Here is a 19,866-nt window from a genome sequence, read left to right on the forward strand (position 1 = left end):
GATTACAGGCATGAGCCACCGCACCAGCCAGTAAAGATAATTTGAAATAATTAACATGTAACAACAATTAGGAAACTTCTGAAAATATGCATGGGGTGGGGGAGTCTGAGGAGGTGATTATCCTAGGAGGCATTAAACAAAATTACAAGCATTAGCAGTGTGGTGTTGGTGCTGGAGCAGAGATCAGTAAAGCAGTGAGTCGCAAAATAGATCCCGTGTCTGTGGAAATTAGGTTTGTTATGACAGGGGCACATTAAATCAGTTGAGGGGAGGCAGACAAGAAGAGCCTAGAACAACCAGCTAGGCATTGTTTTGTTGATTTTTAAAGCTAGCTCCTTACTCAGACCTTACACATAAATAATAAACAATTTCATGTGTTAGATGAAGCATTGAAAGCGTTTGAACTTTTAATGTTTTATGAATATTTTTAGAACTATAAATGAATGAGTAATGAAAGCCATTTAAGCAGGACAGAAAACAAACACTAAGTGAAAATAATCAGTAAATTACACACAAATTTAAAATTTTGTATGTCAGCTCAATAGCAAAATCAAAAGGCAAACAATTTAAAAATATCTGTAGTACAAAAATAAATAGCCAATATCCTGTTATAAAAATTGCAAATCACATAAATTAAAAAATATGGATAATAGATGAAAGATGTTCAACTTCATTAATGAACAAGGTACAAATTAAGATGTAATTGATTGTTCACCAGATTGGAGAAGGCTTAAAAACATACTGTCCCATTTGGTGATGATGAAGAAAAACAGGGATGCTTGTTTAAGAATGTGTTTATAGACATGGAGACATTTCCCCAAAGACAACATACAATAGCCAAGGGGTATATGAGAAGGTGCTCGACATCACTAGTCATATCAGGGAAAGGAAAATCAAAACCACAATGAGATAGCACCTCACATCTGTCAGGATGGCTGTTATCAAAAAGACATTAGTATACACCAATAACAGTCAAGCTGAAAATCAAATCGAAGATTCAACACCTTTCACAATAGCTTCAAAGAAAATTAAATATCTAGGAATATATTTAACGGAGGTGAGAGACATATATAGGGAGAACTATGAAACACTGAGAAAATTGTAGAAAATGGAAACATGGGAAAATTACCATGCTCATGGATTGGCACAATCAGTATTGTTAAAATGTCCATACTACCCTAAAGTGATCTACAGAATTGATGCAATCCCTATCAAAGTACCATCATCATTCTTTAAAGATCTAGAAAAAATAATTCTATGCTTCATATGGAAGCTTTCATATACCCAAAGAAATCTTAAGCAAAAAGAACAAATTGGGAAGCATCAGGTTACCAGCCTTCAAGCTTTACTCCAAGGCTATAACAACTAAAACAGCATGGAACTGGCACAAGAACAGAGATATAGACCTTTGTAACAGTGCTGAGAACCCAGATATTAAACCATCCTCATATTGTCATCTAATCTTTGACAAAGCAGACAAAAAATATACATTGGGGAAAAGACTCTCTATTCAATAAATGGTTCTAGAAAAACTGTATAACCACATGTGGAAGATTGAAACTGAATCCCCACCTCTCACAAAAATCAACTCAAAGTAGATAACAGACTTAAACCTAAGGCATGAAACCTTAAGAATTCTAGGAAGAAAATATTGGGAAAACTCTTATAGACATTGGCCTAGGCAAAGAATTTATGAAGACGACGCCAAAGGCAATCAAAGCAGCAACAAAAATAAATAAATGGGACCTAATCAAATTAAAGAGCTTCTGCACAGCCAAGGAAACTATCATTGGAACAAATAGACATCTTACAAAATGGGAGAAAATATTTGCTTTCTATACATCCAGTAAATGGCTGATAAGAATCTATATTTAAAAAAAAAAAATCAAGAAAAAAAATCAAATGACCCCATCAATAAATGGGCAAAGGACATGAACATAAACTTTTCAAAAGATGACAGAATGGCCAGCAGACTTAAAACAGTGCTCAACATCTCTAATCATTAGAGAAATGCAAATCAAAACCACAATGAGATATCACTTAACTCCAGTGAGAATAGCTTTTATCAAAAAGTCCCAAAACAAATGCTGGCATGAATGTGTCACTCTTACACTGAGATAGGAACACTCTTACACTGCTGGTAAGACTGCAAATTAGTACAACCCCGGTGGAAAATAATTTGGAGATAACTCAAAGAGCTAAAAATAGAAATACCATTTGATCCAGCAATTCCACTACTAGGCATCTATCCAAAGGAAAAAAAGACATTCTGTAACAAAGCCATCTGCACTCGAATGTTTATGGCAGCACAATTTACAATAGCAATGATATGGAAACAACCCAAGTGCCCATCAATACATGAGTGGATTAATAAAATGTGGCATATGTATACCATGGAATAATACTCAACTACAAAAGCAGTGGTGATCTAGCACCTCTATGTTATCCTGGATAGAGCTTGAGCCCATCCTTTGAAATGAGGTATCACAGGAATGGAAAAATAAGCACCACATGTATTCACCATCAAATTCGTACTAACTGATCAACACTAAGGTGCTCAGATGATAGTAATATTCACTGAGTGCTGGTCAGGTGGGGGGATAAACTCATGACTAAAGAAGATGGAGTGCGTTGTATGGGGGAAGGGCACGCCTCTAGCCCTGGCTTAGGCAAGGCAAAGGCATTACTTGTAACCACAATATTTGTACCCCCATAATATTCTGAAATAAAAAAAGAAAAAAATTAAACTGTTGGTATGCTAAAAAAAAGATACAACTAAGGTGTGGAAGGGAACCCACTGTCCATGGATTGTATACATTGTTGCAGCCAGTATGGAAAACAGTATGGAGCTTCCTAAAGAAATTAAAAATAGAATTACCAGGTGATCCAGCAACCCCTCTGCTGGGTATGTGCCCAAAGGAAATGAAATTACCACTTCATAGAGATCTGCACTCCCATATCCATTACAGCATTATTATTATGGCCAAAAAACTGGTGTCCATCAATAGATGAACAGATAAATTATGGAATATACATCTAATGGGATATTATCCAACCTTAAAGAAATGCTATGTGGAACAAAATGGATAACCCTGGAGGACACTGTGCTGAGTTAAATAAGCCAGGTACAAAACGACAAATAATGCATAATCTCACATGTAGAATCCAAAAAAATAAATAAATAAAAAATAAAAATAGAGAAAAACAATGGTTACCAGGAGCAGGGGAAATGGGAATATGTAGGAGGGAATATTTATTTATAATAAGTTATGTTGATAATTGTATAAAATTTTTAAAATATAGAATTTTAAAAGATTGGTCATAATTTTAAAATGTATACCCTTTGACCTAGAAATGATCCAATGAACTGTTTCTACAAAATTCTGCTTTTCCCTCAGACATAATCCTAAGTCACTGCCATACTTCCCATGTGTCTCTGCCCCATTGTAGAGGCCCTCTCTAACCACCCCCCACCACTGTCTCCTTTCCCTGGTTTATGTTTTCATAGCATTATCATATCTCGTATATTATTTAACTGTCCCTTGTCCTCTAGAATATAACTTCAAAGAATCTGGGACCCTGACTGTTTTGTACAGTATCTGGAACATAAAAAGGCTCAATGACTGTATGTTAAATAATTTAAATAGTTGCACATAAGCCAGGCACAGTGGTACACACCAGCAGTCCCAGCTACTCTAGAGGCTGAGGCGGGGAGCATCACTTGAGCCCAGGAGTTTGAGTCCAGCCTGGGCAACACAGAAAAACCCTGTCTCCAAAAAAAAAAAAAATATATATAGTTGCATATGTGCAAAGGTATATTGTACATAATATCAGTGTCTCATTGATTATAAATGGCAAAAAACAGGCTAGGTATAGTGGCTCACACTTGTAATTCTTAACACTATGGGAGGATTGTTTGAGGTCAGGAGTTCCAGACCAGCCTGAGCAAGAGTGAGACCCCATCTCTACTAAAAATAAAAAAAAAATAAGCCAGGTGTGGTAGTGTGTGCCTGTAGTCCCAGCTACTCCGGAGGCTGAGGCAGGAGAGGATCGCTTGAGTGCAGAAGTGTGAGGTTGCTGTGAGCTAGGCTAACGCCACTGCATGCTAGCCCAGGCAACACAGCAAGACTCTGTCTCAAACAAAAAAGAGAGAGAGAGAAAGAAAGAGAGAGAGAGAGAGAAATCCACAATAATGAAAGAAAGAGTGGAGGCAGACGTGCCACAAGAGATTGAGAAGCAGCTGCCATGGAGGCGGGAGGAAACCTGAGAGAGCAAGTGCTGGAAGCCACTAGAAGGGACAGCAGGGTGCGAGAGGGAAAGCGTGGCCAGCCGTCCTTAACGTGGAGAGAGGGCGAGCGAGAGGAGGGATTCAAATGGTCTTTGAGTCCAGAGGCGTTTAGGATATGGGAGCTGTTATCAAGACTCATGTTGGTGGAGCAGGAATGGCCGAAGTCAGGCTGGAGGGGTTTGGGGTTGAGGGGATGGGAAGAAAGGGGAAGGAGAAGGAGGCTTTTGGAGGAGCTGGCTGGAGGAAAGCAGAGAGACAACAGGGCTGAGGTCACAGTGTGTCCGCTGTGGATTCTGAAACACATTAAAATGGTGACTGGAAGCGTTCAGCATGGAGAGAGAGACTGAACTCACAGAAGGGATACAATTACAAGCCTAAAAAACTCCAGAGACTCAAAGGAGAAACAATTTCAAATGTGTTCAGCAAGCTGTTTAAAAATCATAGACAAAATAAGATCAATAGCCTTCTAAATACAGATAACTATTCAGAATGTTAAAATAGAAGTTATAATGAAAGAAAATACTCTATTCATGATAACAAAATCATAAAATGCCTAGAAATAAACAAGACGTGCAGAATCTATTTGAAGAAAACAATAAAATCCCAGCAAGAAGCACGTAAGAAAAATTGAACAAATGGAGAAACAAACCTTGTTCTCAGGTAGACAACCATGTAAGAAAAAAGGGCAATTTTTCCTAAGTTAGTGAATACATTTAACCAATAAATACTTAAAATCTTAATAAGGATTTGGGCAGACAGGGGAGGCAGCCTGCAACTAAATAATACTAAATCATATTTAAGAAAGAAGAGCAATGAGGTGGGCTTTAAACAGTTCAGAAAACATGCTCTAAAGCTCGTTAGAGTAATGAAAAGAATATGACAGGTGACAAAACCAGACAGATCAATAGACTAAAATAGTGAGCTAGAAATGGGCCAAGTAATTTGTGGAAACATAAGCAAACAGACGTTTCTAATCCATGAGTAAAAATGGATTTTTCAATAAATAGTGTTGAAACAACCGGCTAACCGTTTGGGAAATTATAAAGCTGTTTCCTCCATTGGACCTTCCACCTCAATAAACTCCAATGGCCAGGAAGAACGCACAGCAGAGATTTCCGGATGAATGTGGGATGCATTCACTTTATGAATTTGGGTTTTAATTTATAAAATTTTTTTGTAGAGACAGAGTCTCACTACATCACCCAGGCTGGTCTTGAACTCCTGGCCTCAAACAACTCTCCCACCTTGGCCTCCCACAGTGCTGGGATTACAGGTGTGAGCCAGTATACCTAGCCACTTTGTGAAAATTGAATAAATTGGACACATAATGTTATACTTCAATAAAAAACTTATACTCTTCTCCTCGTGTACATTTTTTAAAAAAATTAAAAATAAATTTAAAAAAATCAAAAAACGCTTACATTTCCCACTTTCCCCTACAAAAAAGAGGCCACAAAAGGCCTGGAAAAAAAGAGAAGGATGTATTTTCACAATGCTAATCACAGAACCCAGAAATTATAGAGGCAAATACTGATATACTGATCCATTTGAGTGTCCATGAGTTTAAAGGAGAATGTTAACAAGAATGAAAGACAAATAGAAAAGCTTTGCAATATGATTGCAAAATGGGGAATATTTGCAATATATCAGAAAAATGATTCAAATCCTTCATATATACACATACACACACACACACACACAAAATCCATTATATATATATGTGTGTGTATATATTTGAAGGATTCTCACAAATCAGTTGGGTTTTGGTTTCTGTTTTTTAAGAGACAAGGTCTTGCAATGTTGCCCAGGCTGGTCTCAAACTCCTAGCCTCAGATGATCCTCTCACCTTGGCCTCCCAAGTGCTAGGATTACAGGTGTGAGCCACCACACCCAGCTCACAAAACAATGTTTTAAAGACTAAACTGAAAATGAGCAAGCTAAGATAAAATACTCAATTACAATATGAAAGGAACATTCAGTATCATTTCTAATAAAAGAAATCCTAATTATCATAACAAAGAGGTACCATTTATTGCCAGTGGGATTAGGAAAGATGAAAGACTAGCAAAGCCATTTGGCAGTTATGCGAAACAACAGGGCTCTCATGCACTGGTACGAGCTCCCCAAAGAGAACTGTAGCACCATGTGCCAAAATGTAAAACAGACCCTGAAAGGGCGGCCTTGTAAAAATAACAGAAAAATGTTTAATCCCACAATTTCCCCAGTAACAGTTAAAGATCAATCCTATGAGTTCTCCCACTAACAGGCACCCTATAGGAGTTCTGTTTTGCATAACTCCTGAAAAGAGGGGGCAGGCGGAAATGATGTAAATCTTTTTCTTTTAAAATTGCTTTTGAGAATAGTTTTCAGCCTTAAAAGTTCCTGGGTGCACAGCAGGGGCGCAAGTTTCAGGCCTGAGCCATATCTGCAGGGCAGAATCACATCTGCAATAATCCCATCTCCAAGGAAAGGTGAGGGAGCCAACTGTTGGACCTTGGCATCCCGCCACTTCCGTTATCAGCCTGCCTTAAGGAGGAGGAGCTGAGCAGATGCAGCAGTACCTTGTTAATTTGGCTACAGCCATAAATCTTCTTCACCCCCTAAATAAAAAGCCTGAGTACCTGATTCTCTGCCAACATTCTCTACCTCCTTCACTTCTGTGTTGGCTCTTTTTCTGCCCAGGAAAAAGTAAATAAACTTCTATCCTAATTTTTGTCTGGAGAAATCTTTCTCAAATCACATGTGCACCAGCTCACCCATGACCTACCAATACAATTTCTAGAAATTTACGGAGATAATCGCATAGTTGGATGAAAATGTGAACACAAACTCGCTCATTACTCTTGCTTATATTAGAAAACTTTCTGAAATAGGCTAGATGCTCCAAATACAGAACTGATTAATTGAAAAATAGCTTTTGAAGTACACATACAATGAAATTTTTCAGCATTAAAAAGGGCTTATTTGTGGACATGAAAAATGCAACATATTAAGTGTTAACAGAGTAGGTTACAAAAAGTACTGTATATGAACTATGATATTTGAGTACAATATATATGCATGTTTATATACACAGAAATATATATGAGAAGAGCCTCATTAAAGTATATTTGTTCTAAGTAGTAAAATATTAGGTAGTAAATTTTAAATCTGCTTTGTAAGTTTTTGTGTTCTCAGTATAGAAGAAGAATATCACATGTGGTCAAAATTGCCTTTGGAAATCTCTTGTCACCTAAAATATAATAAACACAAACATATTTGAGTCACAAAGATCCTCTCCTTGACCAAACCTTAGGCTGGCTCCTTCTGAGGCTTCTTCTTGGCTAGGCCTGCAACCTTAGCCTAAAGACTTTTTTTTAAATGGGTTCTCACTCTGTTGCCTCAGCAAGAGTGCAATGGCATGATCATAGCTCACAGCAATCTCAAATTCCTGGGCTCCAGCGATCCTCCTGCCTCAGAGTCCCGAGTAGCTGGAACCACAGGTGAATGTCACCACACCTGGCTAATTTTTTCTACTTTTAGTAGAGATGGGGTCTTATTCTTACTCAGGCTGGTCTTAAACTCCTGACCTCAAATGATCTTCCCACTTAGGCTTCCCAGAGTGTTAGGATTATAGGCTTGAACCATCACACCCCACCCTGGCCTAAAGATTTTTTTTTTTTTTTTTTTTTTTTTTTTTTGAGACAGAGTCTCGCTTTCTTGCCAAGGCTAGAGTGAGTGCCATGGCATCAGCCTAGCTCACAGCAACCTCAAACTCCTGGGCTCAAGCAATCCTTCTGCCTCAGACTCCCAAGTAGCTGGGACTACAGGCATGCGCCACCATGCCTGGCTAATTTTTTCTATATATATTAGCTGGCCAATTAATTTCTTTCTATTTATAGTAGAGATGGGGTCTCACTCTTGCTCAGGCTGGTTTCGAACTCCTGACCTCAAGGAATCCTCCCGCCTTGGCCTCCCAGAGTGCTAGGATTATAGGCGTGAGCCACCGCGCCTGGCCTGGCCTAAAGATTTAAATGAACACTAACACTGATTTTTAGAGCTCAAAGCCACATACCTAGGATAGCCCTATCCACCCTTACAGGGCCTGCCTGAGAAAACCCAAGGCTTCCAAAAGAATGTTTGTTCCAGCCAACACCTGAAGACAGGGCCCTAGTTCCCACCCTCTATGGGAGGGCAGGAGCCTAACTTCAACAAGCACCAGTTAGCAAAAGCAGATAGATGGGTATCACATAGACCAAACACTCCCCTATAGATATTTGTAATTTTTCATTTCTCTGATTCTGCTAAAGCCCCTACCACCCCACCCCAACCCCATTCTCCCTTTAAAACACCCAGTTACCTCCCTACAAATGGAAGCTGAGCTGAGCTTATGCAGGACTCCTGTTTGCAGTAGGGCTAATTAAAACCCATCCTTACCACTTTCACTAGTGCCAGGCCTTTGTTTATCCTTGACAACATACAGTTTTCCAATAAGCCCACTGCTTATTGGAAATCACTTATTAAAATATTTAATGGATATATTTTTATTCCCATTAACTTGTGCGGTTCTGTGCCACCTTATGGACTGATTCATTGTTTTCTATGCTTCAGGAAAAGGCCAGGCATTTGATAGGTCAACAAAATCATTTAACTGTGACGATGAAATTAGGGCTTTTTGAGACCCTTGAAAGATAAGGGTTTATCTTTCATCCTTATCTAAGGTAGACTTTTTTTTTCTATGTAGAAATTTTATGCAGTCAGGTTTACAATCTTTTTCTATATCTTTATACCATCATAGAAAGAGTTTTCCAGAATTCTGAAATCTCCCTTTTCGTGTCAATAGTACATGGCAACATGAAATTAGAGTTTTCTTAAAAGCTTGTTCTCCCCTTGCCCTTTCCAATGTACTCTCTATACAGCAACCAAAGTGATCATTTTAGAAAGGAAAACAGGTCATACTCCTCGTCTGCTGGAAACTTAAATTATTCCCCACTGTTCCCAAGATGAAATCCAAAGTCCTTGATATGCCTGGGAGGCACGTTCTGTCCCTGCACTTCTCTCCATTTGGCTCACCGCGGCTGTTTTCCGTTCCTGGAACACACCAATCCCTGCCCCACCTCAAGGCCCTTGTACCAGCTGTCATCCCACTTGGAATGCTATCTCCCTTTGCATCATTGTCCACGTCTCATATTTCAAGTCTCAACTCCCATGTCACCTTCCCAGAGAGGACTTGCCTGAAAAAACCTGTCACTCCTTTCACTCATCATCCTAATACCTCCAAAGTCCTAATCGCAATCTGAAATTATCTTAAATTATTTGCATAAAATATCCAACTTGATAGTAAGATTCTCGAGGATAGGAGCCTAGAGGTGGTGTGCTGCCAAGTGCTTAACAACAGGTTCTCAAATACCACAGAGCCCTGATTCATAGCATTTGCCAGTTTCCTTGGTGTAAATACTAACACTGTGGCCAATTTCAAACAACAATGTGACATTAACCAGCTTGCAAATGTTTTTTTCACAAACCAGTCCAGGCCAGCTCCAGCACACCACTGGCAACTCACCTGGCTTCCTTACTACTGCAAATAAACAGAGCTAGGACAATGCCAGGCAGAGTAAAAGTTCAATAAATGTCAGTTGAATTGAATTGAATCCTTTTTGGTGTTCTAACTACAAAACTATATAAGGAGGTCTCTAAGGTTTATAGAGAATTACTCCAATGGGTCACCCAGATAGGATCCTAAACAAAGGATCTCCTGCATCCTAACAAAGGGTCTATTTTGCTTCCTTCAGCATCGGGGGAGGCTAAATGACTTTAAGTGAGAAAGAGCAGAGAGCTGCTCAAGAGAGAATAGGTCTAGGAAGGTTGTAGGCGGCCAGAAAGGAGCTGCATTTTGTCAGAGTTTGAACTTTGAGGGGGTGATGGGACTGAAGGGACTAAAGCTGGAAGGTTGGGGGTCACCGCTATGCTACTGGTGACAACAGAAGTGAGTCAGGCTAAGAGGATGTTTAAGTTTTGCTGGGAGTCATGAATGGGCTTCCTCACTGACATCCCTTTGAGCAGCTTTCATAAAGACGTCAAATGCTTTTCGGTGTTTTGAGTGCTGGACTGTCTCATGTGATAAGACACCATGTTAGGTCTGGCCTCAAGGGAGCGGTCTTGGTTGTGTTACTCATACCCTGCCTTCCTCTCAGCCCCGGCCACACAGCCTGGGGCTGCAATGGCCTGTACTGCAAGCCTGGCGGGAAGCCCAAAGCCGTGGCTATGCTGGAAGGACGTCAACCATCCACAGTAGGTACCAGCAGCTCATACATCCCTGCATCAAGGTGTGCCTGGTGTTATGAACTGAATGTTTGTGTCCCTCCAAAATTCGTATGTTGAAATCCTAATCCCCAATATGATGGTATTAAATTTGGAAACAGGGCCTTTGGGAAGTGATTAGGTCTTGAGAGTGGAGCCCTCAGGAATGGGACTAGTGCCTTTATAAAAGAGACCCCAGAAAGCTCTTTCTGCCTCTTCCTGGATGTGAGGACACAACAAGAAGGCAGCCGTCTACAAGCCAGGAAGAGAGCCCTCACCAGAACCCAACCCGTGCTGGCACCCTGATCTTGGACTTCCAGCCCCTAGAACTGTGACAAAGAAATGTCTCTTATTCGTAAGCCACCCAGTACTTTGATAGAGCAGCCTGAACTGACTAAGACACCGGCTGAGGCTATGGTGCCTGACTTCTTGAAGTTTCTCAGAATAAGTAAGGTCGCCGTTCCTGACTCATCCGTGGAGACCTTGTACTGGTTTCTTCTGTGAGTGTTCCTTTTAGTGAGTGCTTAATACTTTGACAGCAAAATTCCTCTGTTATTTCCTTGAACTACATACTCATGACTCCTCTTATTTCTACCACTAGTTTCTGACAACTAAATGTCTTGCAACATTCATTTTTAAAGAGGCATTTGTATTATGCTTAATGTGGTCATTAGAATGTGTAAACGTATTACTGAGTAATATGTAAACATTTCACTTTAATATTTTACTAAAACAGCCCGTTTTAGGGCGAAAGAATAAGAAGAGAAGGGGGAGGGGAAGGGTTGGAAAAGGGAAAAAGAGGAAGAAGAGAAAAACTAAGTGAAACGAAGAGCTAATCTCCTGGCTGCCACGGTCCCTGTTGATGACGGTGTCTCTCCAAGGGTGGCTACAGACCAGCTGCATCAGATTTGCTGGGGGTACTTAAAAATTTAGGTGACTGGTCTCCATGTACAGAGTGAGCACCTCTGGGGAGAGTCCAACATCTTTCTGTTATGGAGTTACTCTAGGAATCCTGATAAGCACAAACATTTGAGAACCACCTCAAAGGGAAGGAGGACTGATCAGCCCACAACAGTCACATCAAATCCTACTGTGGGCTTGGAGCAATTCACCCCGTCCCATACCTAGGCAAACATCCTAAGAACAGGCACAAAGCTTCCCAGATTCTAAACTTCCCAATCCAAACCCGCTAAGGAAAGAGAAACATACCAATTGCATGGTGATTGATTTAACTTAACTGTACTTAAAAGTATTTTTCCTATTGAGGAATGGTTATTTGAATAGCATTTGGCTCTGATTGTTATGGGTCATTGCAGTCATTATTAGCTAACATTCACTGAGAGCTTACTATGTGTCAACATTGGGCTAAGTGCTTCCCATTTATTAATCTCAGGACAAACCTTTGCAGTGGGTGCTATTATTCGTCTCCACTTAACAAATGAGGGTAGCAAAAAAAAGAAATTTCTAATAGAAACTTAAAAAATAGAAAAATAGAAATTTCTAATAGAAATAGAAATTTCATTAGAAATTTCTAATGAAAAAGAAAGATTGGTGAATAATTAATATTTCAAGTTAAAACAAAAAACAGAAAAGCCAGATGAGGGTAGCATAGAAAGATGACTGACAATTATAAAAACTTGAGAACCCACCCCAGCTACAGGATGCTAAGCAGAGTAGAGCCTTGTGTGGCCCTAGGAGACCCAGTCCCAGGAGGGTTCTTCCCTAATCTACAAACCCACCAAATGTGTTCTGTGGGAGAAATGCCCACAGATGCCCAGGGAAAATGTTCAGGGTGGTCAGAACCAAGACACTCAAGTCCTAAGGAAAGCTTGGGAAATGAACTATGCTTCAGGCTGGTCATCCAGAACAGGGTTAATACTTTACTGCTTGATTTCACCATTAGGTTCTTTTCTGAAAATGATGAAATAAAGTATAAAGGAATTTTGAAAAGCAAAAGCACCAGACAAACGTTGCCCCCATTTTCTTTAAGATAGGTGGGGGAAATTGTCCCAAGATAGTTAAAAAAAAAAAAAAAGAGTGGCAGCAAAATCCCTGTTAAATTACAAGAAATACATGCTAAAGTCTACTCAAGCCCTTGACAACAACTCCTCCTCCCCCAGCTGCATTTATATATGACCCTGACTCTTGGCCACAGCTGATTTAGCTCAAGCATGGACAACTGACCAGACCTGGGCCAACGAGAGTCCCTTTCTCTGGGGATCCAGAGAGAATTAATCAGCATCTTGCAGCAGACAGAGCTAAAGATATGTGCTTAGGATTCTTGGGGCTGCTGTGTACACAGGTGGGCATAGCACACTGGTCTTCAGGGAGGGAAGGGCAAAGCCTGCATGCTCAGGCGGACGTCAGTGACCACAGGTCCCAACAGGAGGAGGAGGACAGAGCCTGCGGCCCTGTCAGCCCCCATGTCCTGGATCAGGCCCTCCTAGGCTCCAGCCTCACTCCTGCCCTTTTTTGCTGCAGACAGAACTGGATTCTGTTTCTTGTGCCCAGAAGGGACCGACCGGTGCAGAGGGGTAAGGTACACAGCGCTCCGTGGATCGCCACATCTGTCTCTGTTGTCTCTCTGGAAATAAGGCTTCATCCATGGTCCCAGGTCACCCCTGGATTTTATCCCAGCCTGTGCCTGGCTTGCCTGTGCCCACCTCCCTGCACTCTCGGGCTCTGATTTTCAATTGCCTACCCTGGACAACTGACTGGATGATGAGCCTAACTCAGGGGTACAGCCCATGGTCATCCCACTGCCCAAGCCCCCGTGTCTCCACTGCTTTTGTATCCTTCCCCAGCAATACCCTGTTTAAAGCTAAGCAAACCCCGAGTGCAATGCAGTGCATACTACCGGCTGATGGGAAGCCTGGGAGCAGTAACATAGCCTCTTTCCCTACCCAAATTCACCCAACAAGGGGGAAATGGCACCTAAGAAAATTCTGAAGTCAACAGAAATCCATGGCTATACCCTTAATCTAAAGGGACCTGGAGTCCCCTTTCCCCCACCTCCCTCAGACTCACTGTCCCTGCAGACACTCCTCGGCTGTACCTGGGATATAAATGGCGCCACCATCGCACCGATGCGACACAGGGAGCCGCTGGTTCCCATCCCCAGAGCACGCGTGGTGGTGGGGTAGACCTGCAGGGGGGAAGCACAGAAAGCGCCAGTCAGTGCACCTGTCTCCTTCCCCAGCTCTCCTCTTCCCTCCCTGGCCGGGCTTGGTACGTGGCGTGGCAGACTGACACACAGAATACAGAAGACATTCATGGCTGGGCGTGGTGGCTCACGCCTGTAATCCTAGCACTCTGGGAGGCCAAGGCGGGTGGATTGCTCGAGGTCAGGAGTTCAAAACCAGCCTGAGCAAGAGTGAGACCCTGTCTCTACTATAAATAGAAAGAAATTAATTGGCCAATTTATATATATAGAAAAAATTAGCCAGGCATGGTGGCACATGCCTGTAGTCCCAGCTACTTGGGAGGCTGAGGCAGGAGGATTGCTTGAGCCCAGGAGTTTGAGGTTGCTGTGAGCTAGGCTGATGCCACGGCACTCACTCTAGCCTGGGCAACACAGTGAGACTCTGTCTCAAAAAAAAAAAGAAAGAAAGAAAACATTCATATTCTCAGGTACACAACCTTGAATTTCTGTGACCATAAATATCAGCAAAAATAAACACTTAGAACTTTCCCTTTAAGGGAGCAAACTCTAAAAATATGTTTAGTTGAATTATTTCAAATGGAATTTTAGACGGATAAGCTCTGGAATCAGAAGATTTCTATTTTAGAGCTGTAAATGTATAAAACTGGTTCCACTGAATGGAAAGAAAATACTCCCCAAAGAATAAGGATTCAATGAAATCTTTAATTTTATCTTGTAATCTTTTATTTTATCTTTTAATCTTTTATTTTATCTTTAATCAAATCTTTAATCTTTAATGAGATACAGTGAAAAGAGTTGACTAGAGGGCCAGGTAGCTGCTATACCATTTCCTGTGTTCTCATTACATGCACTAACCCCCCTTGCTGTTATAGAATCTTATAGCAAATTCTACTTTCTTTTTCTTTTCTTTTTTTTTAGAGATAGGGTCTCACTCTGTCACATAGACTGGACTCAGGTGATCCCCCCATCTCCACCTCCCAAGTAGGTGGGGATTATAGGTGTGGTGCTACCACGCCCAGCTAATTTTTTAAAAACAAATTTTGGAGAGATGGGAATCTCGCTATTTTGCCCAGGCTGGTCTCAAGTGAACCTCCCTGGGTGCTGGGATTATAGGCGTGAGTTACCACGCCTGGCTGTATTCTACTTTTTCACTGCAACTTTTTTACATTTATGGTAAAACCTCATTAATTGGTTCTTCTTTGATGCAGAATTCTTTTAAGAACTGGCAGAAGTTTAATAAATCAGCTAGTATTATTTAATAAAGTTATAGGGAAAATACAGGAAAGAATGATTTCTCAAAATTTTCTTTTTTTTTTAACGTTATACCCTGAATATGCTAAGATTTTTTTTTCTCAAAATTTTGAAACTTTTTAAAATGCTATCTAACTGACAAAACAGTTTTTATCAATTCACTAACGCAAAGCAGGTAGCCCCTTTATTAGTAGGCCACATCTTATTAGTCACCATCTGTCAAATGCAAAGACAAGATACTTTCCTGCCTCGGAGGACACTGCTATCCTTATAGGAGAAGGCCTAGGGTTTGGAATGTCTTTTTGGGGAGCATTATTTATTGTTTTCCGAAAAATGAATTTGCTGACTAAAAAAATGGATTCAGATATATGGTGATACTGTTTTCTTTGATATAACACTGATAGTCTTTTGCTCGTGTTTTGAATCATCTGGGAGACAGAATAGACAGCTATCATTTTTAGGTACACAAGTTTGAATTTTAACAATAGATACAAAAAATAAAATACTTAGAAACGACCCTCGAAATCAGCAAATTCCAAAATATATGTTCAACTGAGTATTCCAAATACAATTCTGGAAGCACAAGATGTTATTAGGTTTTTTTTAGTTTCATATATTCATGAGATAATTTTAGATTTTGTTAATGAAACTAAATGAAGTACTGTGTATACTTCAGATATCTCATAATTTTCTATTTTTATCTGCGTGTGGGGGGAAAGAGTAATTTTCTCTGTGGCTTTAATGGTTTTTAACATGTCACATCTTTAATCAGAACAGACTTCTCCATTCCCTGAGATGAAAATGAATGCAGTGTTATCAGTCCCTACAGCCCTGTTTCCTGTAGCTCAATGAATGACAAGACCAGTTAAAATACTGTTAAGTTCCCTATTCAAATATTGTTTCATTTCTAGAAATATTAGCTCTCTAAATTGGGGGGCTTTATAAGGAAATTCTCCAGCTACCTCAGGCAGTACACCTTGCATATAGTAGATGAATTAATTCAATAAAGAAATGGATAAAGAATGAAGATTATATGCAAATTTAAGCTACATGCAGCAAATAATAGATGGAGGAAGAAGTGATCTTCCAAAAGAATAAGGATGAAAAATTTACACTGTAGTTCCAAAAAGAGAAATGGAGAGCTTTGTATTTTAACAGCAACTTGCTGCTACCCAACTCTCTTACTTCTGAAGCATGGGGCTTGGGCAATGCGTTGTTTTTCACATGCATGCTATGTAGTGAGAATGGGAGAAGGTCCTATCTTTTAGAGATTGGCTTTCAACAGGCTGAGTGGGAAAGGGGAAAATCCACATCAAACAAACCCTCTGTTGTCTTTTTCTTTTTCTTTTCTTTTCTTTCTTTCTTTCTTTCTTTTTTTTTTTTTTTTTTGAGACAGAGTCTCTCTCTGTTGCCTGGGCTAGAGTGCCGTGGCATCAGCCTAGCTCACAGCAACCTCAAACTCCTGGGCTCAAGCAATCCTCCTGCCTCAGCCTCCTGAGTAGCTGGGACTACAGGCACACGCCACCATGCCCGGCTAATTTTTTCTATATATTTTTAGTTGGCCAATTAATTTCTTTCTATTTTTAGTAGAGACTGGGTCTCACTCTTGCTCAGGGTGGTTTTGAACTCCTGATCTTGAGTGATCCTCACACCTCAGCCTCCCAGAGTCTATTGTCTTTTTTAATAGGATGTTTTTAGAAAATCATCAAAAGTCAACAGAAGCCGGGGACGCCTTACCCAGATATGGACACCCTCCCTAAGTAGCTCGCTTTGCACAGCCTGCTGTAACCAGTCAAGAAAACGAACCTCGGCTGTGTAAATATAGATGGTGTTGAAGTTCGCAGCCACCAGAGCCCTCAGCATGAAGAGGAAGCCAATCAGGCCGGCACTGGAGAACAGGAAGCAGAGAACGGGGAAGTTAAAAGGCGGCAGGGACAGCCTCACCTGGCGCAGCTCCAAGTGCACTGCAGGCACCAAGACACCCACAGAGAGCTCAGAACCTGAGCAAGGGGCTGCTTCTCAGTGGGCCTGGTCGTGGGGTCCTAAAAGCAAACCTCCTCCCACCTCTACTCCCTGCCCTCCCCATTCCCCCAAGCGTGCTGTTCCAGCCTGACCCCCAGATTCACACACCTGCTGCCACCACTCCCTGGAAAATGGTGTCGTTGGCAGAATAAATGATGTATATTATAGCTCAGGCCACCCCAGCTTTGCAGACTAAGAGTGAAATGAATTTTCACACCACAAGCATGATCGTTATGTAGATCACTAAACTCTCTTGGCATTGGTCCAAATAATTCGGTGAACAACTAGAGTCCCCGTTCTCCAGGAAGCATGATATAACGACCCTAAATATTCTGGTGGGTAAAGTGGAGACACCAACACTGGTGCCCGTATGCTGCGGTAGCTGAGGGTGGACAGGGCCAGGAGGAAGAGGGACCTGGGAGTGGTAGGTACCAGGCAATACTGTTCTCATCAAACGAGCAGCCCGTTCTCTACTCTCCCTGGGGAGAGGGACTCATCCCTGACTCCCATGGCATTGAACACCGTGGGCCAAGGACACCCCATTTTAAACCACTGCACAGAACTTGTTTTGAAGCAACCGTAGAGAAAAATACCTTGAAGTGCAAATATTGAGGAGAAGGAAGAACAACGCCGTGCACCCCATGGTGATGGAAAGACTCAGCCGTCTCCCCAGGAAGTTGATGCCCAGCATGTTCAAAGGATTCACTAGAAAGCAAACAACGAAGACAGGTTCTGGAACGTTGGCACGCAAGTGGCACATACCAACACTGGCATGGATTTGTCCCTTGTCATTTCAGAGAGAAGCAACTTCCCCCAAACCTCATGAGTATTCCAGCCAAAACCCAGTCACATCGTGGTCAACTTCATGACTCCTTTGATATACTTTTTCCACGTGGGTCCAAGAAGGACAAGCACTGGTACCTGGGATGCTTATTATATCACATACATCTACTGTAAGTTGTCAACTTTCTAGACCTATCTTTTAAATATTGTATGCTGTTTTTCATCAAATTCAAGGTACCATTGATTTTTAAGTATCATCATTTTATGTCTACTAAAATAAAAATAATGCTACCAATTGAAATCCAGCAAACCATGGTAAGAAACATCCCAAATTTCAGAGATGTTAAAATGTGAAAAAAAATGCATCTCAGGATTTATATAATTCAGTGACTCAAAGCTCTGCCCCTCCAGACTTCTCGTCCCAACACTGGAGACACGTTAGTGTGACTCGGGGACTTGTGCAGTTCCCCTAGGCAGGAGGCATGTCACGGGGTCACACGTCTCTCCTTTAAGACTCGATTGCATAGACCCCGCCCCCCACCCGAAACAGAGAGGGACCCAACACACAGAGGGACATTTACGGGCAATTTCGCCCACGGTGCTGATGATCATGGTCTGGTAGTCGGAGGGGGCGAACATGTGGCAGTGGCAGGGGCTCTGACTCTCCGGGTCCCCCGCGGTCTCCACCACCTTGGGCTTCGACCCGCAGACCAGGTCCCGCTCCAGCAGCTCGGCGCTGGCCAGGATGATCCCGTAGTAGGCGAAAGAGATCCCCAGCCTGGAAGCGAGAACAGAGCATCGTTGGCAAACGCTTATGCCGGACCTGGAGGGTGGGTAGCGCCCTGAGGGCCAGGAAAACGGAGAGGGCGTTCCGGGTGGAAGGCTCGGAACACGGGAGGGCAGAGGGCACAGAAAGCCCAACTCACACGCCACACGTAACATTCACGTCAGTGTCTTTTGGGAAACGGATCTATGCGTTTCTGTTGGGTCTGAACCCAAGGGTGGAATGGCTGGGCCATATGGGACACGCATTTTCAGCTGTAATAGTTACGTCCAACCAGTTTTCCAAAGTAGTTGTACTAACTGGAACTCTCATCAGCTGTGTATGAAAGTTCCAGTTACTTTACATCCTTCCCAACACTTGGTACAGTCTTTGATTTTGGCCATTTTCATGGGCTGGTGGATTTGTAATGGTATCTCGTTGGGTTTTAGTTTGCATTTCCCTGGTGACTTTAAGGCTGAACGTGTTTTGACATGTTGACATTTTTGGTGAAGTGGCTGTTCAAGTCTCTTGCCTATTTCTAAACTGGGTTGTCTGTTTTTTTATTGTTGAAAAAAATTATATGTGTAATATATACCATAATTATAGATATAATTTTTGGAGTTATACATTGCAAATTTCTTCTCCCAATTGATACCTTTCAGATTCTTTGTGCTATTTTACTTCACAGAGTTCCCAGTTTAATGTAGCGAAACTCCATCAATCTTTTACTTTGTAGTTAGCACGTTTTGTGTCAGGTTTAGGAAATCTTTGCTTACTCAAGGTCATGGCTGCAAAGATATGACTCACCAAGGGGACCACAAGAGTCTGTTACATTGAATTTGATTATTGGCGACTTCCAAGGATCGGTTTCTGCCATGTAGGGAGGGAAAGGACTCGGCTGCAAGAGGTTAGGAATTGAGCTCATATATTCACAAGGAAAATTTAAAAACTGGTTGTAAACAATTAGGGTTTTTCTTTCTTTTTAAGATTGTATTTATTTTTGTTGATGGTGATGTTAGCAGAGTAAGACATTGCTGGAGGCAATATTTGGAGTCTGTCTTGTGTTTTTCTCCCCAGTAGCACCCAGAGTGGATTTACTTAAGTGAGCTTCTTCCAAATGCCTATTTAAAGCTAGTTTTGAAATCATTCCATCCTTACCATATGACCCAGATCTGCAATGTGGTCCGTAAATACTTATCATCCAACAGGTCTGCAAATCTTCCTCTTTTTTCCTGAGATAAAGAAAATGGGGATACAGAATACATTTAGCAGGTTAAAGATGAGCAAAGGTGTCACCAATACTTTAGATTACAGGAA

At 41.4% G+C, this 19,866-nt stretch overlaps 1 protein-coding gene across 1 annotated transcript in view; it reads right to left on the bottom strand.

Annotated features, from left to right (window-relative positions):
• The window catches only part of SVOPL (SVOP like), a 54,732-nt gene that overhangs the window by 6,180 nt on the left and 28,686 nt on the right, over positions 1–19,866 (bottom strand). Inside the window, exons 9-13 of the mRNA XM_076006640.1 lie at positions 19,708–19,781; positions 18,368–18,564; positions 17,597–17,708; positions 16,788–16,869; positions 13,623–13,712 (exon numbers count right to left, since the gene is read on the bottom strand). Coding sequence (XP_075862755.1) covers positions 13,623–13,712; positions 16,788–16,869; positions 17,597–17,708; positions 18,368–18,564; positions 19,708–19,781 — 555 coding nt within the window. The remainder of the gene's footprint in view (positions 1–13,622; positions 13,713–16,787; positions 16,870–17,596; positions 17,709–18,367; positions 18,565–19,707; positions 19,782–19,866) is intronic.

Source organism: Microcebus murinus, chromosome 9 (genome assembly GCF_040939455.1).
Source record: "Microcebus murinus isolate Inina chromosome 9, M.murinus_Inina_mat1.0, whole genome shotgun sequence".
In the NCBI taxonomy this organism is placed as follows: domain Eukaryota; kingdom Metazoa; phylum Chordata; class Mammalia; order Primates; family Cheirogaleidae; genus Microcebus; species Microcebus murinus.